The sequence below is a fragment of the Fundulus heteroclitus genome, chromosome 23 (assembly GCF_011125445.2).
Source record: "Fundulus heteroclitus isolate FHET01 chromosome 23, MU-UCD_Fhet_4.1, whole genome shotgun sequence".
Classification (NCBI taxonomy): Eukaryota; Metazoa; Chordata; class Actinopteri; order Cyprinodontiformes; family Fundulidae; genus Fundulus; species Fundulus heteroclitus.
In genome coordinates this window covers 19,117,903-19,145,327 of record NC_046383.1, presented here as the reverse complement: position 1 = coordinate 19,145,327, position 27,425 = coordinate 19,117,903, and the positions used below count along the sequence as shown (strand labels likewise).

Below are 27,425 nucleotides of genomic sequence, written 5' to 3'. Positions count from 1 at the left end.
TAATAGTTTGTTAAATGATTAAATGATATAATAGCAAAGGGTAATTTGTCAAGTGTATTATCAAAAAGTCCTATGATAGCCATATTTATCTCTTATACTGACTAGGAGATGCAGAAATAGTGACAATTTTGACACCTAACTCTCAGGTGTCTGTTTTTCAGATGTTATCTGAGTTTTGTGTCTTTGTCCTGCTGCTCAGCCACAACAAATCCCAGGAGGCGTGTTAACAGAGGTAACTGGAGGTCAGACAGGACTCTGACGTGAACCTAATATTTGTGCAGGTGTAATATTGTGTGATCAGAGGAACAGGATGTGAAATGGGCCTGAGAGATTAAACAATGATGAGGGTATTTGTGACGTTACGCTGGTACGCTGAGTCTCTGAAGGCACAGATCAATTTTAGATAAAAAGGGGTAAGTTAAGTGTAATGCCAGAGCAAACAGAGAGCCCTAGATTCAAGCCAGACACGGTGTTTATCAAAAAAAATAACAAGTTCTTGGTGCAGGCAGGCAAAAATCAGAGGCGAGCAGGAGCCAGGCAATACCGACAGCTGACTGCTCACAGGCAGACAGGCCTCAGACTATCTGCCTGTCATCTCCTGTGTTCCTCCGGGTGATCTGGTCCAGGAAGCAGGCCGGGTTCATACACGGTGACAATGAAAGGCAAACAGGTCCGACGGGCTTGGCAAAGACCAGGAAACAGTCCAGGTCGATGTCCAGAACATCAGAAAACCGATGAGGCGTTCAACAGGGGAAAGGTGAGACAAGGAAATCCAGCAAGTCGCCTCAGCCCTCGCCACTGGGGGTCTGAAGGACGCCTTAGACTCTGTTCATCCCTCTGAGGGTCCAGAGAACGCTTCAACTCAAGTCACCGGGGGGTCAGGCTGACGCTTCAGCATCACCACTGAGTTTTCAGAGCCATGGTTTTCACCTTCTGCACCTCCATACCAGGTTCCTGAGTTCTTCTGTGTGGGTTTCCCTTTCTAGAGCTTCTGTGTGGGTTCAAGCCTGAAATAAAACTCCAGGTCATGTCCGAAGCCAAGCTCAGGGCTGCTAAAGAGTAACCTGACAAAAGCCAGCTGTATGTCGCTCCGCCTAGCTCCACTCACATACATCTGGGACATCGCTGGTAGAAAGTGATTTCTCCAACCAATTTTATGGTCTGGCCAATCAGGACGCAGGGCTGGCATTCCATAGATGTGACGTAGTGGAGACGCGACCGTGACGTGAGACTGTTTTGATAGCAATGGCGGCTCGCATTGAGGAAGCAAGCGTTAGCATTGATGCTGCTATTTCTTCCGTGTTGTCCAATCTACCTAATATTGTTTCATTAAAAGAACATCAGAGAACGGCTCTGAAGGCTTTTGTTGGTGGAAACCATGTTTTCGCCCTTCTCCCGACCGGATTTGGCAAGTTTTGTTTTCCGGGGCGCGTCCGCGTCTGCAGCGGACGCGCTCCGGAGCGGTTAGCGGTAACCATATTAGGAGGCCTTTAGTCCCCGACGCGGTCGGCCCGGGATCGACTCCGACCTGCGGAGCTTTGCCGCCTGTCTTCCCCCCTCTTCCTGTCGGCTCATTGTCAATAAAACGCGTGCCACTAGAGCCGCAAACACATTATTATTTTTTTTTTTTCCCTGCGTCGCTCTCATCAGCGTCACGGGTTAGCTTCGGTGTGAGTGGTTGAAATAGCACGTCAATAAAGATGACAGACAAGTGGCTTATCTAATCATATGCAAGAATTTTTGATAAGGCCCAGCCTTCAGTAAAGGCAATTCCTATGGCGGTGTCCCAGATGTATGTGAGTGGAGCTAGGCGGAGCAACATACAGCTGGCTTTTGTCAGATTAGCTAAAGAGTGCCAGCCCTCTAGTTGCCTCCACCTTCGGTAGAAGTGAGGTCGGCCTCAAAGAGCCCTGCACCGGCACCGCCAACCCCAAGGTTCCTGCGCCGTCCGCCTGCTGAACTCCCGGGTTGCCTGCCTGAACTCTTGCTCCACCCTGCCTGGGTTGTTTTTTGTTTAAGTTTTTTTTTTATTGTCCAAAATCCGCCCTTGAGAAGGGGGTCCTTTCATGATTCTTCCCTTTTGCTTTTCTGTTTTCTTTCTGTTCTGTTTTCACAGAAAACAGAACAGAAAGAAAACAGAACAGAAAGGCTGACTGTGCCTCACTCGCTGCCTCTGCTCATTAGTGTGAGCGACTGCACCTGTGGCAGCTCGTTACCTCGTCTCAGCCACCTGTGTTGCAGCCTCTATATATGAGGCCTTCACAGTCAGCTGGCGCCAGAGTTCTGGGCTTTTCATTCCAAAACTAAATGTTGATTGAAGCTGCCATGGTGAACTGAGCCTCAGTTAAAGATACTTTATTCACCAAGCCATCAAAAAATAAAAGAATCCCATGAATCCTTTCGCATTTGAAGTACCTTGCGTGTGACAACCCTTGTGCGGCGGTAACTCAAAGCTGAAAAGTGATTGATTTTTAAACTGTTTTAGTTCGTTTAATCCATTTGTGTTGGATTCAGTTTGTAGCTAAACTGAAGCGAGCTTAACATCTAAGCTAAAAAAGTATTTTTTTTTTCTTTTACTAAACTGTCGTGTCAGCTGTTTTCGAGCAGTTTCTTTAAAGGTACAAATGATGTTTATTTAACTGAAGCAGGTGTTTTTTTTCTCACACCACCATATTACAGACCGCAAATAAACCCAGCAGCATAATACCATCTGTCCTAATCAGCTTGTCCCATTACCGTCCAAATACAACAATGCACAAAAACTGTTTGGGCATCATCCTGTTTATTTAATCGAGCATGTCTAAAAAAATGCGCCGCGTCCACGTTTAGGAACAGAAAACATTTAAACAGAAGAGAACACATAGAGGGACATCAGACGACAGAGATGACGCATGAAAAAAAACCCGTCCTTGGGTATTTTAGGTAGAGGTAAGTGGGCCGGGCTGTGGAGGTGGGTGTGTGGGCAGCCCCCCGACGCCATTGGTCCGAGCAGGCATGACACATTTTCCATCTCTGACCAGTCATGTGCTGTTCTGGTGCAAACACAATGTTCCCACCAAGAGCACAACTCTAAACACTCGCCAGGAAACAAGAGGCAGCTGGAGAGATAAAACATGCTTCGTGATGTTGGCAGCAGCTGACACACCATACCTACATATACCAGCCTTACGTTGCTGTGAGTAAAAACAGCTCCGAGTCACAACACGCTCAGCTGACCCAAACAAGGCCGCCAGCTGCCATAACCCACCCCTTCACTTATTCCAGGTACAAATTCCTCCATTAGATCTCTCTTTAGAGTCAATGAGGAAACACACTTCGCTGATCCAATTAAACCATTTAAATATATTTTAGGCATTTGGCGGTTGAGGCAAACCTTTAATAAAACAAACCTTTTGTTTTTATCTTTTAAAAATATATATAATGAGCCAAAGGTCCACAGAAACAGATTTCATTGTGAGGGGAAAAGTTATAGAAATGTGACATTTTTAGAAGATGTACCCCCTACCAGTAGCTGCACTCCTTTTAGACAGATCTTTCATGTAAAATTTAAAAGTAACTATTCATATTAACCGTGCAAAGATCTATAATCCGACTCTTATACATCCAGCTGCTCCTCTTTTCCTCTGTCCTCCATTTGACCTCAAATCGGGTATGAATCCTGGTCTGGAAACTTTTTTTTTATTTTGTCCTCTTTACAGTTTTTATAGATTGCTTTGACGCAGCAGTCAACTCAAAATCCACATTTTTCAAAACAGTTAACAAAGAGGCCTAAACAGTGGCAACAATGGTCACAATGACACATTTTGTGTGCAAAAGGCTCCAACTTTGCCAAAACATTTAGAATATGAACCAAAAGCAGATTTTGCCCTCAAACAACACAACCTGCACACAAATGTTTGAGCCCTTCCAATCATTCATTACACAAGGGACAACAAAATGCAACACACCACACTCAATGTGAATCAGTGCAGCATTGCTGGTTCATTGTAGCCAAAGACTGTACGCACCTTACATGTCAGTGTCATTTGTAGTCAAATTTGCCTTCTTGCAAAAAATTGAGATGTGTTGTGATCCAAATTTTATTGATTATTGATTATTTTTTTCAGATTGTGGCTACAAATGAAATATTCCAACAGAAGATACTAGAGCTGTCTGTCTCTTCTAGTCTCTTCTCTCTTGACGAATAGGCCACATGGCCTCAACTTCATCACACTCAATATTTTCCCTTGCGATACATCTAGGGAAACATCTTCTTGCATGCCTGATCCATCCTTGACATGCCTCTGCATCTATACCATAGGCAGCAGCAGTCATTGCATTGAGCAAAGGCATCTGCTCATAGGGGCAGTGATCATTAAACCTTCCATCGCCATGCACTGAATAATTCCATAATAGGAATATATAGAGATGTATATACTGTATAGCAGCAATACCTGCTCTCCAGTCGAAAAACTCTTACAATGGATGCAACCATGTTTCTATTGAAAGAAGTTTGGACTCTTTGCCCCGCCCCTCTAAGTGAAAGGCCATGATTTACCACATGATCAATCATAGTTGCCCGAATTTCATCTGTAACTTGAGCCCTTCCAGCTACACCGCCACCTCGCACACAGATTCCTCTTCCTCATAATCTTCTTCCCCTGACCCATCTACCTCTTATTCTGACTCATCTGCCTTAGACCATCCATGCTTGCAAAGAACAACTCACAACATGGCACCTTTTACATAAAGCCTGCAAACTGATTGCAAATTGAAAAACTGTGTAAAGAAATGTCACAAATCAGGTGCTTCAGTGATTTCATTCTGATCAAGAAGTTTCTAAGAGCTTGGAACAAATGGTTTCTGTTTTGCTACCACAGCTAAACCAATGGAGTTTGGACTGCATGAATGACATCTGTGTTAACTGTTTTGCAAAAGGGTGGGGAAAATGAGTCAAACCAATGAGAATGGGTTAACTCATCTGCAAGAGGTGTCTTTTGCTCTGCTGAGATGATGATGAAAACTGAGAGGTTGCCAGTTTCTTCAAACAGGTCAAAGCAATCAACAAAAACTGTAAAATGTATACAGCTTTTTGCTGGATGCAGTCAATCATACTGTTTATTACCTTCAAAGGTAAAGTCAGGGATCTGCTTGTGCATCATTTCTGCTATCTGGCTTAGCGTGGCTGTTGTGTGTCTCACCGTGATGGAGGTGAAGGTCAGGCAGATGCCCCCGAAGCCGTTCAGCGAGAGAGCGAGGAAGATGAGCCCCGACAGGACTGCAGAGATGAGCAACGAGTTAACTTTCCTCTCATACGAAACGACAAAAGTGCAGGCGTTATCACATTCAAAGGTCAAATGAAGCCATTACCATTGGCTGATATGGTGTGGTTTTAAAAAGTAGTGGTGGGGTTTGTTTTGTGCATAACTTTCTTGGAAAGAAGAAAATAGGCATTTATCACAACTGATATTATCTTCACAATAGTTATCATAGTTAACGCCTCTGCAGTACTTTCTAATATTGTGCAGCCCGGTTACACGAGTGGCTTCATACTCACGATTAGGGTTGTACACAGACAAAGCCATGATGATGCAGGACAGACCAAACAAGGAGCTGCAACGAAGCATAAAGGAAAGGTGTAAAAAATAAAATAGGGAAACACTTTGATACTCTTTAAGCTCATGTTGCAAATACCACAAGTCAACTAATGACTATGTGTGAATCATATGACAACAGAGGGATCATCCGCAGAAAACAGGATGAAGGACTTTCACATCAGGGTGACTAAAAGGTCATGCATTCTTTTAATATTTTTTCTTTATCTATGTAAAATCAAAATAAACAAGAGAGCCTGTTCATGCAGTTGTATTTTAAGTAGTCAGCGTAGTAAAAACTAGCATATTCCTTGAGACTTTTGATTTAGTGTTTTCTTTTTATTTTGGTATTTATCACTCTTTGCTTCCCTTATTCAGTTCCTTCAGTCCGCTTGAGCTTTTGTTCTTTACTTTGTTTATTTAGTTGCAGTCTTTTCTTATGGCTAATTTCTGTAGATCGTAGTTCCCGTTTGAAAGTGAAAACGTCTGTGCAATATTTGATTCACGTTTTCTGTTTCTGAATTTCTTGATTAGTTCTTATGCTATTAATTTAATTGATTAATTCTTATGTTTTTCATGTCTTGGCTTTCCTGGTTCCCTATCTACTCCATCAGCAGTTTTCTTGTATTTCCTCAGTTTAACCTCAGGGACCTCTGCATGATCCCCTTACAGCTGAGCTGAACACAGATGGTTCTGTCTATCAGACCCATATGTTTTCAGCTCTAGTATTCACACTACCCAGTATTTAAATCTGTTTCTGTCATTCTCTGCTGGAGTCCACTGTTGCTCCTACCCTGGTCCATGTGTGGCTCCCCCCAAACTCTTTAGATGTTATGCCCCCTTTTTTTCATTAAACTCCGCTGTGCCGTGCACATCCTTCTGTCCTGCTGTCATTTTGGGTCCTCAACAAACCACAAACTTAAAAAACTTCAGCATTGCTGCTGATCAGCCTGCAAAAAATTTAATAAAAAAAAAAAAAAAAAAAAAGGCTATGGTGAAAGATTTTCATAGGCCAGCACAATTTTCTCAATTGAATTAGATTGTTCTGATATAGCTGCTCCTCCCAGGTCTGTGGATGTTTTTTTTTTCCTTTTTGTTTAATTTTATTTTTCCACATGTTAATGGAAATTGCTTACAATTTGGTCTGACTGAATTCATTTCAATTAAAAAATAATAATAATTCTTTCAAATTTTTACACTAATTAGACCAATCTGTGTCTCTGCAGTGTTGTATGTACACTTTGAAACATTAAAATATGTTTATATTTTAATTTTTTGTTTGTTTGTTTGGTGGTATTGGAATCTATTCATAATTAATATTTTATGGATCTCTGCCAGGCTAATATATTTTTAATGTGCCGTAAATTTGCCAGTTTGGATCAACGTTTACCTGACTTTTCAAAGACTTCACAGAAAATTCCAAAAAGGATCAGACTTAGTTTTGCTGTCAATAATTAACACTTGCAGACTTCTCCGCAAAACAAATTTGTTGTGTTAAAGGCAAATAAACGGAGGGACGACTTGACACAAAACCCCACAGGGAGCAAAAGGTCCATTCTAAAGGTCCCAGAGCCAGACCTCAATGATCTTTGTTTAGGTCCAAACCGTTTTAAAGAGTTTAGGAGGCGTTATAATTATCTGGCTGATTGTTTTAAAGTTCACTCTCCTTGTAAGTGCACAAAACCACAAAAAATGCCCCGCCTATGTTGACGCCCTTCACAAATTAAGGAGGTCAACAAAAGGTACTCATTTTTAGGAATGCTACCTATTCATGTGAAGAATTCCCCAGAGTTTAGTGGTGCTAAATGGAATGCAGAGGCAAAAAAAAGTAATAATCTTAAGACACGCATGCTGGAAAAAGGAAGACAGTCAGTCGGTGATATCTGTAGTATTTCCATGTATTTTACTTAAATCTGCACTGGACATAAAAAGTGGTGAAAACTGTAGAAATAAACTGTTCATCAGCATATTTGTCAGTTTAAATCAATCCCAAACTGTTATCACCTTGTATAGTAAATTTAGCGACCCTGTCCACCGAGCGCCACGGTTAGCTAATCCTGCTCTGTTCTGATGAGCTACTGGATCGAAGGCTATGTTGGCTGTGGTGTCTTTTACTCGTGGACACGGTGTTATGACCCTACCTTCCGACCAGCCGAATCGGACGCGGGCCGTACTTGTCCATCAGGATGCCTAACGGCAGGGTTGTAGCGCTGAGCAGGAAGGAGCCGATGGTGAATCCAAGATTGAGCATCTCCTCCTGTTCCACGCAGATCAGCCATTCCTTCGGATGCCCGTCGGAGGAGGAGTTGTTCAGGTGCACGACCACTGAGTCATTTTCTGTGAGATTAAGTGTTCAAGGCTGATCAGAGAGCTGCAGTAGAAGAATATAGCCTTTGAAAATGTCTTCTGACAGCCTTCTGATGCTAAAGACACACTCAGGGGTTCCCAAAGCAGCCATTGTGGTCAAACAGCAAATAACAAAAGGTGTTGAGATAATCACCGATTAAAAAGAAACACAGTTTGGTGCTACTCTTCTAACAAAACAAAAAAAATACATCTAAGCAATTGTTTCTTTTTTTGCTGTTGTCAAGACGGTGCTTATTTCAGGGAGACAAAAGCCGTGTGAGAGAACCTTGAGCAACGTAATGCTGCGCTCTTTTTACCTGAGCACAGGTGAGAGTAGAAGCCCTCCCTCTTCAGCATGATGAGAAGAGAGCCCCAGCCCAACAGCACGGCCGAACACAGGAGGTTTTCAATCACCGCCGTCACCGCCATCCACCATCGCCTCCTGAAGGCCGTAACGAGAGAAGGCGCCATGGCCGATGCCCTGCGATGGAGGGGAGAGCGAGGAAGACCGCAGAATATGAACGCTTCGCTGTACACAGTACCAAACAAGGTGAAATTGGTCAAAGCTTTATTGTTTCATACTGACATACAGGATATTATTTTAGAATGAATAAAGGCTGCTAAGCAGAGGTATAGCAGAGCAAAGTCGTCACTTTTATGATTACGTTACAAAGAAATGTGTTTTCCCATTTCGATGCACGTGAGGCACGCGTTATGTACCGTACATGTCTGTGGTTGTGCAACAGGGGAAGCCTAATACTTAGAAACAATTTAGCATTTTGTAAGGGGAAGGCGTATTGGTAGCAACTTGGCTCTGCCAACAATGGGAGTGACTCCTTACATCATGTACTGATGCAACTCTAGGGATAGTTAACTAAATGCATATGGGAACTTTTAAAAGGGCCATGTTATATTCCTCAGGACAAACTGCATGATCTAAATTCTTATACATTAGGCTCTTATTCAGTCAGTTGTCTGAATAGAAAACATTGCATTTAGAAGGAAAACATGCATAACTTTAAATTTCCTCCAACGTGGATCTCATTAAATTTGCAGCGCATGTTTGAGACCTTCATCATTCTCCCAGGAAGAAACCTGCTGCCTTTGTCCAAATCTGGTAGCTTCTAATGTGAACCTATTTTAAACTGTTCCAGTTAATAAATAGGCAGAAAAAAAACTAAAAAAAGAATTAAACCATCGTCTCCTCCTATTTTCTAAAGACCCGCCATAGAAAAAACCCTAATACCTTAACTTCTAGGATAGATCACCAATCCAAAGTTAAAAACCTGAACTTCCCATCCTCAATTTCCAAGGCTTCAAATTTTTATTTTTATTTTTGCCAACATTATATCCGGACATGGATGTTATTTTAATGTTTGGCTTTTAAAAGATTATTTCAAATTATGTTTTTCAAAGATGTAAAACATTTACAACAAATCATTTCAGTATTTTAGGCTTTATGAAGCCATCAACAAGCTTCTGCCATTATTCATGTTGGATTACTGACCATTGTTCTTGACTAATTGGTGGTTTCAAGCATTAACCACCAATTTCTGATAGTGTTGAGATCAGGACTTTGGGAAGTTTTAGATTTGAGCTTAAGTTAAAGAAGTTGGATGTTGTCTCCCTTCTGTTTTCTTCCATTCACTTTTGCAACCGCTCAACAACATGTTTAAAAAGCCACATCTTAAACATCATTAGTAGAAAACAGCCTGTCACGATTGAGAACAAGGCATCCACCGGAGTTGAACATGTCAAATAAAAACATCTTATGTGCCCTTTAGCACACATATGAAATTATTGGAATTATTTAGATATGTGGATTAGAGGAAATCCACAAGGAACCAGTTTCTAGATTTTAAAGCTCGTCGAAGTTGTTTGTTCTCCTATCATTTAACCTTGGATGTCTATGAAAGACTAAATTAATGACATTCATATGATTTCCTTTCCAAGAACGGGAAACTGCATGTTTCCGCTCTTTATCTCTAAGTCAGCCTTTTACTAGAGCCCAAACAATGCCATTGTTCTGTAAACCCATACTTTGCCGTGCATTATCCACAGTAATCCACCCAACATACTCTCAGTGAAACAGTAGTGACACGTATTCATATGAGAAGAGGCAACAGACACTAAACTGCACTTCTATTGTTCTGCAGCCTAAAAAAAAGCCTTTATTTCCACCTGGAAGCGGCACAAGGTTTTAGCCGAACGAGCCTTTATTTTTCACAGTTTAGCCATGTTTTTTCTCACTGGGATAAAACCTCTTCCCAAAACAGTAACTGTGACCATGTTCAAACAGAAGAGCCTCAGATTCCTGTCGTGACCACCTCCACAGAGCAGACACACACACACACACACACACCCGCAGGACAGGTCACTGGTCGCTTTGACCTGCAGCAGTGAAGTTAAAACAAATCTGATCATCTGGAAAAATGGCTAAATAAAACACAATGATCCAAAAATAAGCAACTGTGAAGCTCCAAAAAAGGGGGTAAGGGGGCAAAGGAGGCAAGCAGTGGGGGTGGGGGGGCTACAGTCAGGACCTCAAACAGGAAACACGTCTTAATGAGGGTGTCATACTGGACAAACTGGGACGCTGTGAAGGGACAGATTTGTCTCTGCGTGTAGCGCACGAGGCACGGGTGTAATGCGATTACTCACGGCCCAGCGAGCAGCCTGTGCGCTGAAAGGAGCGTTGAATAAGGAGGATTTCCCTGTAAGTGACACCCCGTGATGAAAATCTCTGCCGTGTCCAGACACACACACACACAGATCCAACTCCCCCCCGTCCTCAACACCGAGGTGACAGAGCGAGACCGTTCACATTCACTCGCTTGTGTTAGCCTTCAAATGAGCCTGATAATAATGTCAGACAGTAAGAATGAGGACTCTGAATGAGTGGAAACTAGTAAAGGTGTGGACATGAAACTACGGCTGAATTAAACGGGTTTGTGAAGTTTGCAGTCAATACAGTATCTGTCAAATGGATGCAAGATCTGCTTGACTACATGTAAGGTCCCACACCTTCAATGTCTAATTGCTTACTAATTATATATATATATATGATATATATGATAGATAGATAGATAGATAGATAGATAGATAGATAGATAGATAGATAGATAGATAGATAGATAGATAGATAGATAGATAGATAGATAGATAGATAGATAGATAGATAGATGCATAATCCATTCTTCTCAATATTGAGACAATGATAAAAACGATACATAAACTATAATCTGTAAAGGAAATTTTTTTACTAGATATACACCAATCAGGCCTTTTCTGGCAGATACCAATTTCCATTTTTCTTTCAGGTCTGAGCAGCTAATTCTGATTTCATTGATTCTGTTTTACTTTATTTTACAAATTTCAACAACATTTTTTTATTAAATAAACAGAGTGGCTCTGTTTTGTGAGCAAATTTTTTTCCAGTTGGGGCAAAGGAGCAGAACGTAAGTTGGTTTTGTTAAGGCATGACTTGGACAAAAATCCTGCATGCCTTTATCTAAACTCATCTCTACTACTGTAACATGCTTCATAGTGTTACTAAAGAATCTCTATCTAATCTGCAGCTTGTTAAAAATGCTGCCACCCTTGTTCTTCCCGGCAGGAAGGCAAACACGCCTGGTGCTGCATAGTTGTTGCAACATAAAAAAGTGATAAAAAGATTATCCCCATTTATGCTTGAAAGCATGTGGCCCTGACCTTTATATGATCTTTAATTAAACAAAAAAAATCATCAAATAAGATGCTGCTGGTTGGTGTGTCTATTGACTTAAGATAATGGGGGTTCTAAGTTTTGAGGCATTTGATTTTTTTTTAGTTAATGTGGTTTTTCAATGTTTGAACAGCAAATAACTGACCAGTGCCAATGAAGGGAAAATTGGCAAACTGATTCATGCGTCTTTCATTTTTACAACAATATAAAGACATGCATCTTAATGTGATACAGATCTATTGGGGATATGACTCCAAATTAAAGATCAACATCAGTGAAAAACAATACCAATTATTTAACCAGGATCTACTAAAGTACTTTTTAACAACAGATAAATCCCTTACATGGTACATGGACTGAGCAGCCAACCACTCAAAACGCTTTCACACACAAAACCCCCCACAAAAAACTCATTGACCCAGCAGCATACGCTCATGGCAGGGAATTTGGGATTAAGCGTCATCAAGAAAATCAGTATGTGGCACGGCAGGACGCTGGAATCAAATCCTTCATTTTCTAAGTGCAAGACTGCACAGAAAGCTTTCTCACAGCATGTTCTCCATCCTAAAGGAACATTCCTTCCTACTGATGACTGGTTAAACCATAAAATGTTCATATTAAACCAAACTTAAGAAAGAAATCACTCTAGAAAGTAAGTCTTATGGAAAAACATCAATGTAGCGAGCTTGGGGGGGGGGGGGGGGGACTTTATTTCTAACAAGCAATCTACATTATTAATTTTCCTCTCACTTGTTGCTAATTCACCCTAACACGCTTTTGTTCAACACCCATAAAACCACTTCCTTATCATGCACTTAAATTATGATGATAAACAATAGTAGAATGCTAACGTAGGGACACCATACAGGAGGGCGGATCATCTGCCAGTACCATATAACATAGAAAGGATTCCTGGATCTTGTGTCCTTTTTGTGTCTCTGCTGTGTCTTCTCTAGGAGGTTTTCCTTCTTGTTAAAGAGGAGTTTTCCTCTCCACTGTCCCTTCATGCATGCTGAGTATGAGGGATTGCTGCAAAGCCATCGACAATGCAGACGACTGTCCCTGTGGCTCTACGCTCTTTCAGGAGTGAATGCTGCTTGTCAAGACTTGATGCAATCTGCTGGGTTTACTCAGAAAGGAAACTTTTTGACCAATCTGTCTGTATGATTTGATTGAATTTGACTTTGTAAAGTGCCTTGAGATGACGTGTTTTGAATTAACGTGACGTAAATTAAATTGAAGTGAATTAATGTATAATTTTATGTACCTGTGTATTTATTATTTTCTGAACATTTCAAATTTGCCCTATTTCCATTGACTGTTTCTGGTCCCTGATTAGGACAATTGATTCCTAATAATGACGGATTATCACCCATGATTAGATTTAAAAAAAAGTCAGAGCAACAGCCTACTGCAGATGATATGTAACAGAGCTCCATGCACATTTCCTTACGGTAAACTATGGATTGGATAGGAGATCCTTTCAAATCCTCCTTTGTCAAACTTATGCAATGTATGAATTGATGCAAGCATCTCCTTTTACAAGGAGTCACAAGGAGACCAGAACTGCCAAAGTATGAAACGCCATTATTCCTAAGGAGTTACAGCTGACTTGTACAGTTTGGGGTTAATAGACCACGACATGTTTAGAAATGTCCTCCGCTAACCTCTCTGGTGGATCCAAAAAAGTCATTCACTTCATAACAAGTATCATGGGAAAAACAATCGTAGATGTGAATGTTGTCCTAATCGTCTGTTATGGCCAACATCAGATCAGAAAGAACTTGTGAAAAAACATCATGTGATGGGTAAACAGCACAGCAGCTGGCATAAAAACTGCAGCATCCCCCCCTCCCCCAAACCCCAAGCTAAAAATGTAGTTCACACATTTGCAACTAATAATACATGAAACGAGTTTTAAATCTGCATGCATGCAGGAGAGTATGAGAAACGGTTTATATGCAGAACTAAAGGAAGGCGGTCAGTATATATAAAGTCAAAGTATAAAGGCTTCTGTCTTAGCCTAGGTGTATACAACAGCTTCTGTGTTGTGTCAGAACATAAGTTAAACACTACACCTCAACACACACACACACACATGGAGCCAGTTCTCTGAAGACAATAACCAGCGGCCATGGCTTCAGGTGTCAGAGTGTGTTTGTGGGTCGCTGTGGTATCACGTGTCGGAGCTCAGGTTAAAGGAGCACAAGGACTCATATGAGACGCACAAGACAACCCAGGCAATGCTTCTGTCGCTGTTCTGAATTGTTTCCATCCTGCTTATTGCCCTCTGATACTGACGCAACTCTTTTTTTTACAACTTTTGTCATGTTCCATCCTAAAACTTGGGCTAAACCAACACAAAGACATTATGCTGCCATCTTAGGAAATAGATTAGAACTGTGCAAGGTGGAAATTCCTATTCTTTTTGAAGGAGATGCCAAAAAACATGGATATTTTCAAGTACAATTTCTTTAAAGATGGAAACTTATCAATACTGGATGCAGTATACTGATTAATTGGTAATTAACCTGGTTGAAATAGACATAGGTATACCCAAATGGACATATGTATTTAATAATCATATTAATAGTAATATTAACTATTACAATTTGTCACTCAAAAAGCTGCATGTCACCAGTGGCTAAATATTACCATCTGAATCAGAACTAGCAGATTCAGAAAAATAAGTAAAAAGTAATTCAGCTATAGTGAGAAATTGTTTTGACAGGCTTTTGACTTTCTCTCTTCTCAGTCTCGGTTCGCTCAAGATTCAACCGAAGTAAAGAGATGAACAAAATGCGGTCTGAGTCTAAATGTTAATGTTATTCTATTGTAAGTGGACGTAAATTAAATCTACGACATGCTTTTTTTTGTTTTAAGTCAGTGCCTACTGATGGTCAGTTATTTGTGCTTTATACAGAATTTTCCACAGTGAAATTCAAGCGCTCCCATCGCTAGAAGCTGCAGGCCACTCTGAGTGGCAGCGAGGCTTTCTAAGACTTCATTAAAGGCAAAATTATTGTTCTTTGTTTTGTTCCTTGAACATAAAAATATCAAATTGAGGTTTTTAATCAAACTATTAAGGGTGCTCCTTATTACAAAACTGTACTGTTGGAATATCAAGCAAGCAATTTTCAAGGATTTTGAGCCCATAAAAAATCTTTTATAGGCTAAAACAATTGTACCAACAACAATGGGGCTGAGGGCACCATGCATCCTTTGTCTTACTAGATGAATGACGGGTTTCCTTTTCTGCCTTTTTACTTGTATACGTCTATAGAAATATAGGTTATGGTTATAGGTGGCCTAGTTGTTAGAGCACAGAGCTTCGGTCCCAGGGGTTCTGAGTTCAACTCCCGCAAGCTGCCATTCTGGGTCCCTGAGCAAGACCCTTAACCCCCAATTGCTCCCCAGGCGCCGCACAGTGGCAGCCCACTGCTCCCCAAGGGGATGGGTTAAGATGCATAAGTGAATTTCTCCATTGTGAGATCAATAAAGTTCTATTATTATTATTATTTTGCTGATTTAATGGGGGTGGGGTCTCCAGATTGTGGGGTTTCTGCCCCCTACTGCCCCCCTGTGATTTCACTCGTCTGACATATTCACAGCACTTCGCACAGCAGGCAACGAGCCAGAAATACAGTAGTATAATGGCACTATCTAGTGACGCTTTCACTTTAAAGTTTTACCAGGCGCTACCCCTTCCTCACTCACTCTTCTCCAGGCTAGATCCTAGACGGGCTCAAAGCAAACGCACGCCATACCTTGCATATGTTTATTCATAAAACAATAAAATCCCCCCAAAAGTTTGAAGTTGTAAAGTAACAAAATGTGGAAAAAGTTCAATGGGCGTGAATACTTTTGAATTCCATTGTATTTAGAAAATGCGTTCTGTCAGAATGATTAGAGAACCTTTCTGCTGTGCAGAGGGGTCAACATAACAGATACTCAACAACAAGTAAAACAAGAGAGCAATGTGTCCTTAGTGTTGGTTGTGACTCCTGACACAACACTGTGAAGCGTGTAGGCGACCGTTTAGGGAGAACAGGAAGTCTGCCATTAGGGGATGCCATATTTGGGAGCTGTTTCCTGAAATACCTGAGCTCCAGCTGAATGATGCAACATTGGCCCTGTTTTAACCATGCATGGCTGTAGTATTTAAAGACTTATTGGGTTATGTGTTTGGATTATCTATATAAATAATTGACCTAATGTGTTTGATTTTGCCATGTTTCATTCATCTTGTGTCCAGCTTTCCTTTTAAAGTGTCTCTCCTCCCGCTCACATACAGTGCTGCTCTTTTTTTCCATGCTGGGGAATATAGCTGACCTCGGCCCACGCTGTTTATCATTCCCTGTTGGACATAAGGAACTGCAGGACAAACTCTTTATCTTCACGGGTCTCCAAGAAAATAAACCACACGCTCTGGGACAACCCTCCGACGCTGCCTTGCTGGGCAGGCAGCTGTTTCTCCGCAAGTGTGACCTCAGCCTGGGTCCAGTTACTGACTCTGAGGGGTGGTCGTGCAGGAGTGACAATGCTGCTTTCACTGACCAGGGCAAAATCGTAATTATCAGTTCAAAATGAGAAAAAAGAACTACACAACTAGTGGGATCTCCGGTTTTAATTACATTTAAGAACATTTACAGACATTGTATCGTCTGGGTATTTTTGAAAAATTCAAGAACATTTCCTGTTTCCCCATTTTAGGCTAAAACCAGCTGGGCTAATGATAATTAATCTTTAGAAATACTACTACTAAGCTATTTTTTAAGCGTGAAAGCTGCTATTCAAGAATCAAGAGTCTTTACTGAAATTTTGTAACTATAAAGACATTTTGGTGAGACACCTGCTCAGAATGCACATATAGCACTCAGACACAAATCAAAAACATGCTGAAAAACACAAAACACCCTCAAAAATACGTTTGTGCAAGTTGTGACAACAAAAACCACTCACCTCATCATAAACACAGTTTGCTTCATATAATAAGCCTAAGGTACACCTAGTGGTTATTTTCAGCATTCAATAGTTTAAAGTTATGTAGGTCAAATATATTGACCTCATTGAAGAGAATAGTCAATTAAATCATAAATGTGTCAACTGCATCCAGGACACACCCCTATTTGGCAACCTAATTATCTAAACAATTTAATTCCTTTCTACTTCCATTTTAAAACTGTAAACAAACAATATCAGACCCATGATCCAGCGCCTATTACTTTGTCTTTCGCTATAGTCAAATTTTTTTTTAGTTCAATTCTCACATAAAATTCCATTGTAATTTCAGAAAACTCTATTGCCATTTGCCGTGGTTTAGATCTCATTCGATGAATTCCTCTGCCAATTTATGCGGCTGTTTTATTTGTGTTGTATTTACATATCTTTCTATTTCCATTTTATAGCCAGAAAAAAATCCATTTCATACCCATACCATGCAGCCTTGAGGGGGGGCGGGGCATGAAGCGCATCCTTTAGATTTAAAGAGACAGCACCAAAATGGATTGCTCTGTGAGGAATCTCAAAACAAGGGTAAAAAAAAGGGGAACATGGGGGTAAATTAACAAGGATTCAAACCAAAGCAGTGCAGTTCCACTTCTTAAAGACCACAACTGAATCATTTCAATGTGAAAAGGAAAAACCAAAAAGCCTGACACGTCCCCTTTAAAATGATTATATTTTCTGTATAGATGCATTACAATAGTGAACAACAATAAAGATGCTAAAATGTCACGTATCTTTAAATTGAACTGTATACTTATGTCTGAAAACCTTAAATTACACCCTTGTGGGTAAATTTCCCATTTGGGCCAGGCAATAGATTATGACCCCCATAAAAAAAAAAAACATACGTCATCTTGTTTCCAAATCGACGCATGCTTCCTACTAAATGCCCAGCAGCAGATGTCTCTACGAAACGACCACAACTGAGATGGTACCAAGTGGACAACAACTACAAGCAACATTTACGCTATTTTACAAATAAATAGCAACATTTTCAACTAAATTAATATTTTTTTAGTAATATCTACATTTTTAAATCCCAACTCCGGAGGAGGCCAGCGAAGGCAACGTGTATCCTGATGAGACAAAGCCACTATTGCGAAAAATGATGATTTAAGTTTAAAAAATGGTGAAATCAGACCGAGGAAGTAAGGCGGTCTTTTTTTTTTTTTTTTTTTCATTGACAACCAGCAGTAGCTCTAGCTGTAAGGAAGTTAAGCTCAGTTCCGACCAATGCTTTAGCTTTTACTACAAGGAAGCGCTGTACGCATGGCCGCTCGTTTAAAGCGTTTCACCATTATTAGAAAGGGGTTATGTTTCGTAAAGTCCTCGTCGTTTTGTTCCTGCTTTTTGCTCATTTTCGCGGGTTATTGAAAGAAACGCCCATCGCTTGATGAAACCAAAGATTAAAAAAGTTCGGACCGCCACTTTTAGTTTAATGCCACGTGTCTTCCAGCAGCACCGCCGGTTCTTCCAGCTGCTGCCCCTCACTCCACGGCTTTTACCATCATTATCACACCTACAAAACACGCAGAAACATTAGAAATAACATACTTACTTCAAGTTGTGCGTCTTTTCTGAGAGGGAACAAAAAAAAAAAAAAAATAATGGGGTCAGGGTAGAGTTTCCTTAAGAGTATCAAACTACTAATCAAAAGCCCATCGGGTTTCACGGTTTCATTTGTTGGTCAAATTTAAGAAGCTGAACCCATGAGTTGTAGTTTTTCCCCTGTTTGTTTCTTCTTTGTTGAGTATGATGATGGTTTTTCTCACGCACATGCTCTCCCTCTGCCTGCTTCTTTAGAAAAACCCACGTTCTCCTATTTGACTTCTAATTCCCTCCTTCTTTTTACGAATGGGTGGAGAAGTCACCACCCTGTAGCTTTCTTCACTACCCCCTCCAGGACAAATGGCCTGGTGCTCTCCCATCCAAATAAGCTACATAGGACACACACGGTAGCCAAACGCGTGCTGATATGTAATAACCTAATTCAAAGGGAATTTCCACATGATCGGAGGCCATTTTTTGTTTGGTGTGACGCATTTCCACTCCAGATGTTTGTTTTATACCAATTTTATTAAGTAGAACTTCATGTATTGTTGATGTAAATGAATTCACTTTCTTTATATAACTCTAAATCACAACAAATGTCATGTCAGGTCATGCAACACAAAAACTACTCGACCCATGAGAAACCCCCAAAAAAACAAAACATTTAAGGACGTTTTGGCGGTTTGCATCTAATCAAACTAAAGTTACTATAACTGTATCTATAACTGTAACAATAACTGCAATGACTAATGTGCAATAACTCAATGCAATTACTATTTAATTCACTGTGCACTATCCTGTGCAATAATACTGCACAGGTTTTAAATAATCCCTAATTCAAAGGGAATTTACACATGATCGGGGGCCATTTTTTGTGACTGATGTGCAATAACTCAATGCAATTACTATTTAATACACTGTGCAATAACCTGTGCGATAATACTGCACAGGTATTAAATAATCCTGTTTAATAAGCGACTTCAGCTGTATAGATATCTCACTTACCTCACTGTTGTTATTACCTGGTACCACTTAATTCCATTTATTTATAAGTCACCTGAGTGTACATAAGTCACCCTAAATATCTGCTTTATTTCCCCTGTACTTTTATTTATTTTTTATTTTTTGATACACTGTGCGTATGTGGACGCACTGTATATACCTTATACCTTATGCACCTTTTCCTCATTTCGGCACCTTCTTTTTGTTAAGCCGATGTGTGACAAGTAAATTTCTCCATTGTGAGATCAATAAAGCCCTATCTTATCTTATCTTATCTTCACTCCCTTCCCCCACAGTGGCAAGCATAGGGTAGTAGCGGGGAGGAACGATTCTCTTTTAAAAGAACAAAACCTCAAGCTGAACTAAGATCAGGATGACTGACTATCTGCTGTGACCATGTGGGAGTTGAGAGGAAAGATGCACAAATCCATTTCAGAACAGAGTTCTGTAATAAACACACTATCGTTAACTCTCCCTTTTCAGGGAAGGAGTAGTAGCAGCCTAGTGGTTAGAAGAGTGCATTTGCATTCTGAGAAGGCTCCAAAAACCTGATTTGAACCCCACAGACTGCTACTATGGGCCCCTGGCCAAGACCCTTAGCCCCAGATTGCTCCCTGGGCTCCGTAATCTGCCTCTGATCCCTAAGGTATGGGTTAAATAAAGATTTCATTGGAATGTACAATTGCAATGACAAATAAAGATTCTATTCTTTTTATGGACTTTTTTCATACTCATATGAGTTGATCAAGTGAGATCACAAGAGTGTCCGCTTTAAGAACGTACAGTTTGATTCATGAAACCAAAAGCACAGTTCATGTAACATGGCAGGATCTGCCTGAGTAATCTGTATTAAAAAGTGTTTCAGCCATTTCAATTAAAGGTACATATTCACATTATTTGATCATAAACAAGTTACCTATTGGGAAATAGCATTCTAATGTGTTTAATTGGCATTATTTTCAATGAAAAGGTTTTAGCCTTTGACTTTAATTTATGTCATTCTTACTGTGATGCTGTGTCCTTGTTTGCATTTGGTAGGACTTACTGGAACTTGAAATAGGAGTAGGTCGGGTTGATCTTCAACCACGCTGAGCTGTCAGTTATCCGCAAGGCATTACAGCAGGGTCGGCCTGGTCGGGACTTATTTAGTAGCTTTATCAATGGCTGCCGTCTGGCTTTGTAACAGTTCTGCGGTACTGCTGATAGATGCTGTTTATGTCAGCTCATCGGCCCCGTTGTTGGGGTCCTAAAAGGCTAAAAAAGGACTATCAAAACACTATCTGGAGGAATGCTTGGGGTATATAGCCTTATTTTATTAAAATAAATTTGATTTTGGTCTTTTTGGTATAGGCATACAACCTGGCTGTATACCAATAAAATTTAATTCATCTTATTTATATGAAGAGCCGCAAAACAAAAGACAAACAGATCAAATTCTTATCCAGCTATGTAGCATGTAACTCTAAATTCAATTTAAACATAACATTTTGTTCCAAAACAATCAAATCATGTAGTTACCTCTAGATTTGTTAAAGGCCCATTGCAATGCTATTTATAGTAAAATATAGGCCTTTCTGCATGGAGTTTGCATGTTCTCCCTGTGCATGCGTGGGTTCTCTCCAGGTACTCCGGCTTCCTCCCACAGTCCAAAAACATGACTGTTAGGTTAACTGGCTTCTCTAAATTGTCCTTATGTGTGAGTGTGTGCGTGAATGGTTGTTTGTCCTGTCTGTCTCTGTGTTGCGCTGCGACAGACTGGCGACGTGTCCAGGGTGAACCCCGCCTCTCGCCCAGTGAATGCTGGAGATAGGCACCAGCAACCATCGCGACCCCATGAGGGATTAAGCGGGTCAGAAAATGGATGGATGGATGGATATAGACAAATTCAGATGATTGCAATGCTGATTGGTAAAACAAAAAAGAAAGTGAGCCTTTTATTTATCTCGGGAAGCCAAATTCATTGCATTGAGATGATTCTTTGCAGTAATGCCTCCTCTTAAACAAGCATATGGCAAATGTGGATGTGAACCAATCCTTTTTAACAAGAGCAAATGTCCTTGAGAACAAGGCTAAGTATAATTACCTGCTGCAACTGACCAGTGATGAAGAGAACACAAAGCAGTCACACAACAACACAGATTTTTTTTTCAGAAACAAAATTTATGTCCACAGTTATTGGCAGCTTACAGCTCTGTGAATGGCTTTGTATTGGAGTGGAACATTCATGACACAAACCAGGGGTCAACATAGCAGATGGCAGCGGTATCTCTTTCAATGTCTTTGTCCGGATAATGACACAGGTAAACACAGACGACACTAAGAAAAAAAAACAGTGAACATAAAGGTAATTTTAAAAATAGTGTAAAGTATGCATAAATGGAAAGTAGTAGGAGAAAGTAGCATGGTGAAGAAAATAGCTTAGATGTCATCCAGCAAACTAAAACAACACCAGCATATCTGTGGAAGTGCTGGTATTATTGGGCCACAGGGCAGCATTCAACACTATTGATCACTCCATTCTGTTACCAGCTGTAGCGACTGGAAAACTGGGTCCGCCTTCTTTGTACTTGACTGGTTTAAATCCTACTTAAAGGACATGAACTTTTTGTGTCAGTAGGTAACGTTACATCAGAGATGACAAAAATTACATGTGGGGTTCCCCAAGGGTCCATGTTGGGTCCCCTCCAGTTCAATATCTACATGCTCCCTTTAGCTCATTATAAAAACAATTACGGTAACATAGGTTACCATAACTTTGCAGATGACACACGGCTCTACATCACCATGTCATCTGGTGACTAGAAACCTGTTCAGTTGCTGAGTAAATGCTTAGAAGAAAAATCAATGCATGGATGTGCCAAAAGTTTCTTCAGTTGAATAAAAACAAAACTGAAGCAATAATTTTTCAACCAACAGAGGTGCGATCAAAAGTTAGCACACAGCTTCAGCTGCTTCAGCCAGTAACCACTGATCAGGCCTGAAACCTGGCTGTAGTGATGGACTCAGACCTGAACCTTAATTAGAAGGTTAAGGTCTGAGAACTGATAACAAGTGTTATCAGTTCTCAGACCTGATAACTCAGACTGATAACACTTGTTATCAGTCTATCAACTCCCCAGACCACTCTTCTGGCTCCAGCCTACTCTGCAGAACCAGAACCAGAACCAAACATGGAGAAGCAGCATTTAGTTCTTATGCTCCATTTATCTGGAACAAACTCCCAAAAGACTGTAAAAGTGCTAAAACGCTGAGTTCCTTTAAATCAGTCTTAAAAACCTATTTGTTTAGAGTTCCCTTTGAATTTTAATGTTGAAGTATGTAGTCGAACTTGTCTTATATCTTGACCTGCTGCTGCTAGTCCACTGCTATGTACTTTCCTCTGTAATGTACATACTCTAACTATTAGCTTACTCAAAAAAAGGTACCTGATAAATAAAGGTGTGTCTCACCATTCCAGTTTTAAGTCGTTCAGGAACCACAAGAAGTTCGAGAGCTACGTGTTTCATTGGGAACATATGGAGCGATACATTTCATAAAATAGGATGGAGCTTTGTCCTTTGGGGCTTTATATGCATGGCGATGAATTCCAAGTTTATATCGAATTCATGGAACCACTGAGACAAACTAAAGGCTGAAAAAATATGACCCGTCCTTTGGATTCTGCAGCAACATTTTGGATCAACTGAAAACTTTAAGTCATTTTTTTGACATTCCAACATAGGTGTAGTTATCTCATACATGCCTTAACCAGGGTAGGGCTAGAAACAGCCATTATTACAGGCTTTAAACTGGCTGCTTTGGAAACCAGATCTGTCTGGACTAAAAAACATTTAGGACCTGGAAAGGAGCATTTAGCACCTGAAGCACTACAAAGGAGATAAGAATGGGGCGCAGCTGCTATTCTTTAAGCAAGGTCTGTCTCGTTTTCCTTTTAAAAACACAAGCATATTCTTACTTAAATGACTACATTATCAAGTTTAAAGTTTTGAATTCTGACATTTTTTTGTTTTACAGTTTGTCAATAAAAGTCAAGCTGTCGAATCTAAAGTTAACTTGTTATATTTTTCTTTACATTCATTTGTATTCTGTTTATGGACAGGAAGCCTGATTATGTGTTAAATATGTTTCAGCATAAAACACGTTCTAAAAAAAGTGTTATTTGAATAAATGTTATTATGTCCTTTGGCTCTGAGTTGTTAGGAACCAACGTGGGGGTTAAAACCACAAAACATTACTATTTATAATAGAAACATTAACATAAAGGTACTGATCTGAATTAAAATACAGAGTTTAGGCAGTTTTACAATCCTAAAAAATGGAAGGTGATATTCACAAGTAAAACTGAACTTTGTTAGTCTAGTGTTTTAAGCAGGACGAAATGCTTAATTCTCTCATATCAAATTGTAAATTGAAAAGTAAAGCATGAACTGTCTTGATTATGATAAAAGTAAAATTTATAATCCAGTGGATAAACCTGTGTTCTCTGTAGGATCTAATAGTAACGCTGGTTTCCACTACTTCTACTCGAAAATGAAAACCGGCACCCTGCAGGGCTTCACAAGGAACTACCTGGCACTCTCTGTTTAAATCTGTAACAATTTGCTGGAGTTTGTGCAGGTTAATCACAGCTTTTCAAGTAAGCCATGGAGCATTTGCTCAAGCTGCAGGTGTAAATCTGAGAACTCGGGGGGGGGGGGGGGTTCTTAATGAAATAATCCCGCTGGAATTTGTGTGAGCTCTTTCCAGCTGTGACACCTGGAAATATAACATCTGAGCCCACCTGCTGACCTCACCTGCTAACTGTAATATCCTCACCAACATGTCAGGCTATACGCTCGGGTTAGCAGGGCTCGGCCGGACCTTATTAAGCCCAAGCTTCATATGTGAGCTGAATGACTGTGAGTAGAGAACATAATGAGGAAAATCTAAGAAAGTCTCAGAGAAACAGGAAAAACATAACAATTGCAGTACTATATTTATGTTGGCATATAATAAATCAAGGCTTTTATTTACTGTTAAGACACAAAACGGATTTTAAGCCTTATAATTTTCATTAAAAAATATTTTGGGGGTTTTCATTATCCAAATATACAGGGGCTGGACAAAAAAACTGAAACACCTGGTTTTAGACCACAATAATTTATTAGTATGGTGTAGAGCCTCCTTTTGCGGCCAATACAGCATCAATTCGTCTTGGGAATGACATATACAAGTCCTGCACAGTGGTCAGAGGGATTTTAAGCCATTCTTCTTGCAGGATAGTGGCCAGGTCACGACGTGATGCTGGTGGAGGAAAATGTTTTCTGACTCGCTCCTCCAAAACACCCCAAAGTGGCTCAATAATATTTAGATCTGGTGACTGTGCAGACCATGGGAGATGTTCAACTTCACTTTCATGTTCATCAAACCAATCTTTCACCAGTCTTGCTGTGTGTATTGGTGCATTGTCATCCTGATACACGGCACCTCCTTCAGGATACAATGTTTGAACCATTGGATGCACATGGTCCTCCAGAATGGTTCGGTAGTCCTTGGCAGTGACGCACCCATCTAGCACCATATGGGGCCAAGGGAATGCCATGACATGGCAGCCCAAACCGTCACTGATCCACTCCCATGCTTCACTCTGGGCATGCAATAGTCTGGGTGGTACGCTTCTTTGGGGCTTCTCCACACTGTAACTCTCCCGGATGTGGGGAAAACAGTAAAGGTGGACTCATCAGAGAACAATACATGTTTCAAATTGTCCACAGCCCAAAATTTGTGCTCCTTGCACCATTGAAACTGACGTTTGGCATTGGCACGAGTGACCAAAGGTTTGGCTAGCAGCCCGGCCGTGGATATTGACCCTGTGGAGCTCCAGACGGACAGTTATGGTGGAAACAGGAGAGTTGAGGTGCACATTTAATTCTGCCGTGATTTGGGGAGCCGTGGTTTTATGTTTTTTGGATACAATCCGGGTTAGCACCCGGACATCCCTTTCAGACCGCTTCCTCGTGCGTCCACAGTTAATCCTGTTGGATGTGGTTCATCCTTCTTGGTGGTATGCTGACATTACCCTGCATACCGTAGCTCTTGATACATCACAAAGACTTGCTGTCTTGGTCACAGATGAGCCAGCAAGACGTGCACCAACAATTTGTCCTTTTTTGAACTCTGGTATGTCACCCATAATGTTGTGTGCATTGCAATATTTTGAGCAAAACTGTGCTCTTACCCTGCAAATTGGTCCTTCACACTCTGCTTTTATTGGTTCAATGTGCAATTAATGAAGATTGGCCACCAGGCTGGTCCAATTTAGCCATGAAACCTCCCACACTAAAATGAGAGGTGTTTCACTTTCATGGTCCAACCCCTGTATCTTAAAGTCAAGGTTAAGAGAAACTTATTGAAATGCCACAGCGATGCATATCACTCATCATACAGTTACACTTCTCATCAGTCTTCAGATGCAAAAAATAAACTACTTCATATCATAAACCTGCAGCCTTATTTCAGTTTACATTGATAACAAGGAAAAGAATGCAAATCCCACCAAACTGCACTCTGGACTACAGACGGTGGGCGCCACCTGCTGGACAAGGAGCAACACTGCTTAAATGTCCACATGTGTAGTGATCAGCTGGTAAAACCAAAGAAGGAAGAATCTTTTCTTTTTAATATCTTTTTCCAGAAGCCTGTTCAGTCCATATACATATATATATATATATATATATATATATATATATATATATATATATATATATTTAAATAAATAAAATGCTAAATATTTCAGCACATGACTTTCTCAGTACTTGATAGTTTTAGAACATAACAAAAGTATATGGCATTTGACATTTTAAAAGTTTTAAGCACCCCCCCCCCCGAACATGACAAAACCCTCGTTATTTGATGCTGTAGCGCACATATTCCCTAGTTACTGGAGGACAATAGGGAGTACCAATATGGCGGCTGGTGGCTTCAAAGCGACTCGTTCTCACAGCGGGCGATTAGCACTCCAGTGTATAATATAGCTCAGTGGTTCAGTCCTACTGGCAACCTTATCCTCTCAGATATGTTCAATTGTATAAAGGTAGATTTCACATTTAGAAGGTACAATGGAATATTTCACAGGATGTTTATCTCTATCACCCAAAACAGCCTACTTATTGCATTATATGATCATAGATTATTATTGTAATATCTGGAAAAAAAGCTTGTTTATGAAGATATGTTGGGTATCAAGGGGATAAATTCAGAATTAGAAGCTAATCATCCTTTGATCATTCTCCACACAGAATGACATTAAATAAATTGGTCCCTATGAACAACATCCAACATTTGGACAAACTATCTAGTCTGTTGAGACAAAGGAACCAAGTTTCCTGGCCAGAACTCAGACCATCAATAACAAAAATATTAATGTGTAACAATGTTAACTGTAATGTAAGTTTGTAATATCCATATTTTTGACAAGAAATTTCAGAAACAAAATGGTATGAAATAATTTTTTTATTATTTTAAGGTATGATCATCTGTTCGATTATCAGTCACATTAAGACACAAAAATCACAAGAGCTTGGATTTTATGAACGTCACAATAATATATACTATCTAGAACGTTCAATTTCTGAAGAAATTGAAGAAGGCGCCCGCCTGGTGGTGCTTATAACTGAAGTTATTTAATTGTTACTTGTAAAAAAAAAAAAAGAGAAAAAAAAAGAAGAAAATTTGGGGGCCCCCCTTTGCAGCAGTGGGCTTAGTTCACTTATGCCTGGGCCCGGCCCTGGGTGTCATCTGACAGATGAGTCAGAGTGTATGTTTAGAATCGAATACTTTGCCTCGAACAGCGCTCGGTCTTTCGGGAACCATAAATGGTAGAGATGTAATTTTTTTTGTGTTTATTTCGTAACAGATCGAGGAACAAGACAATCTATGGGTTTTTGCTGGACATATTTGAATAGAGGTGTAAAAAAAATCATGAAAACGTGTGTTTTGGATTTGCAGATGGCTTTTTCAAAACCTCTCCATAGGAAATGAATGGGGAGGGTTTGGGGTTGTTGCCGGTCTGAGGTGATTTGCGAAAAATCTATAAAGCCTACACCAATGAGGGTTACATTTCCTGAATCCAGCTTTGCGGTGAATAAAAATGTTAAAGGCATGAATACATGGTGAACTGTATTGATTTAAATTCAAAGATACTTATTTAAAACCATTTCGTATTTAAACCAAAACCAAAAAGG

The 27,425-nt window shown here is 40.2% G+C and overlaps 1 protein-coding gene across 3 annotated transcripts in view; it reads right to left on the bottom strand.

Annotated features, from left to right (window-relative positions):
- The window catches only part of slc43a1a (solute carrier family 43 member 1a), a 57,768-nt gene that overhangs the window by 14,047 nt on the left and 16,296 nt on the right, over positions 1-27,425 (bottom strand). Inside the window, exons 1-5 of one of the 3 annotated variants that reach the window (XM_036127117.1) lie at positions 18,209-18,514; positions 8,237-8,400; positions 7,715-7,910; positions 5,537-5,592; positions 5,181-5,257 (exon numbers count right to left, since the gene is read on the bottom strand). In XM_036127117.1, the coding sequence (XP_035983010.1) occupies positions 5,181-5,257; positions 5,537-5,592; positions 7,715-7,910; positions 8,237-8,390 (483 nt within the window). In that variant the 5' untranslated portion in view covers positions 8,391-8,400; positions 18,209-18,514. Of the gene's footprint in view, positions 1-5,180; positions 5,258-5,536; positions 5,593-7,714; positions 7,911-8,236; positions 8,401-18,208; positions 18,515-27,425 lie in introns of those variants that run through there. The other 2 variants (XM_036127118.1, XM_036127119.1) reach the window with 2 other exon arrangements.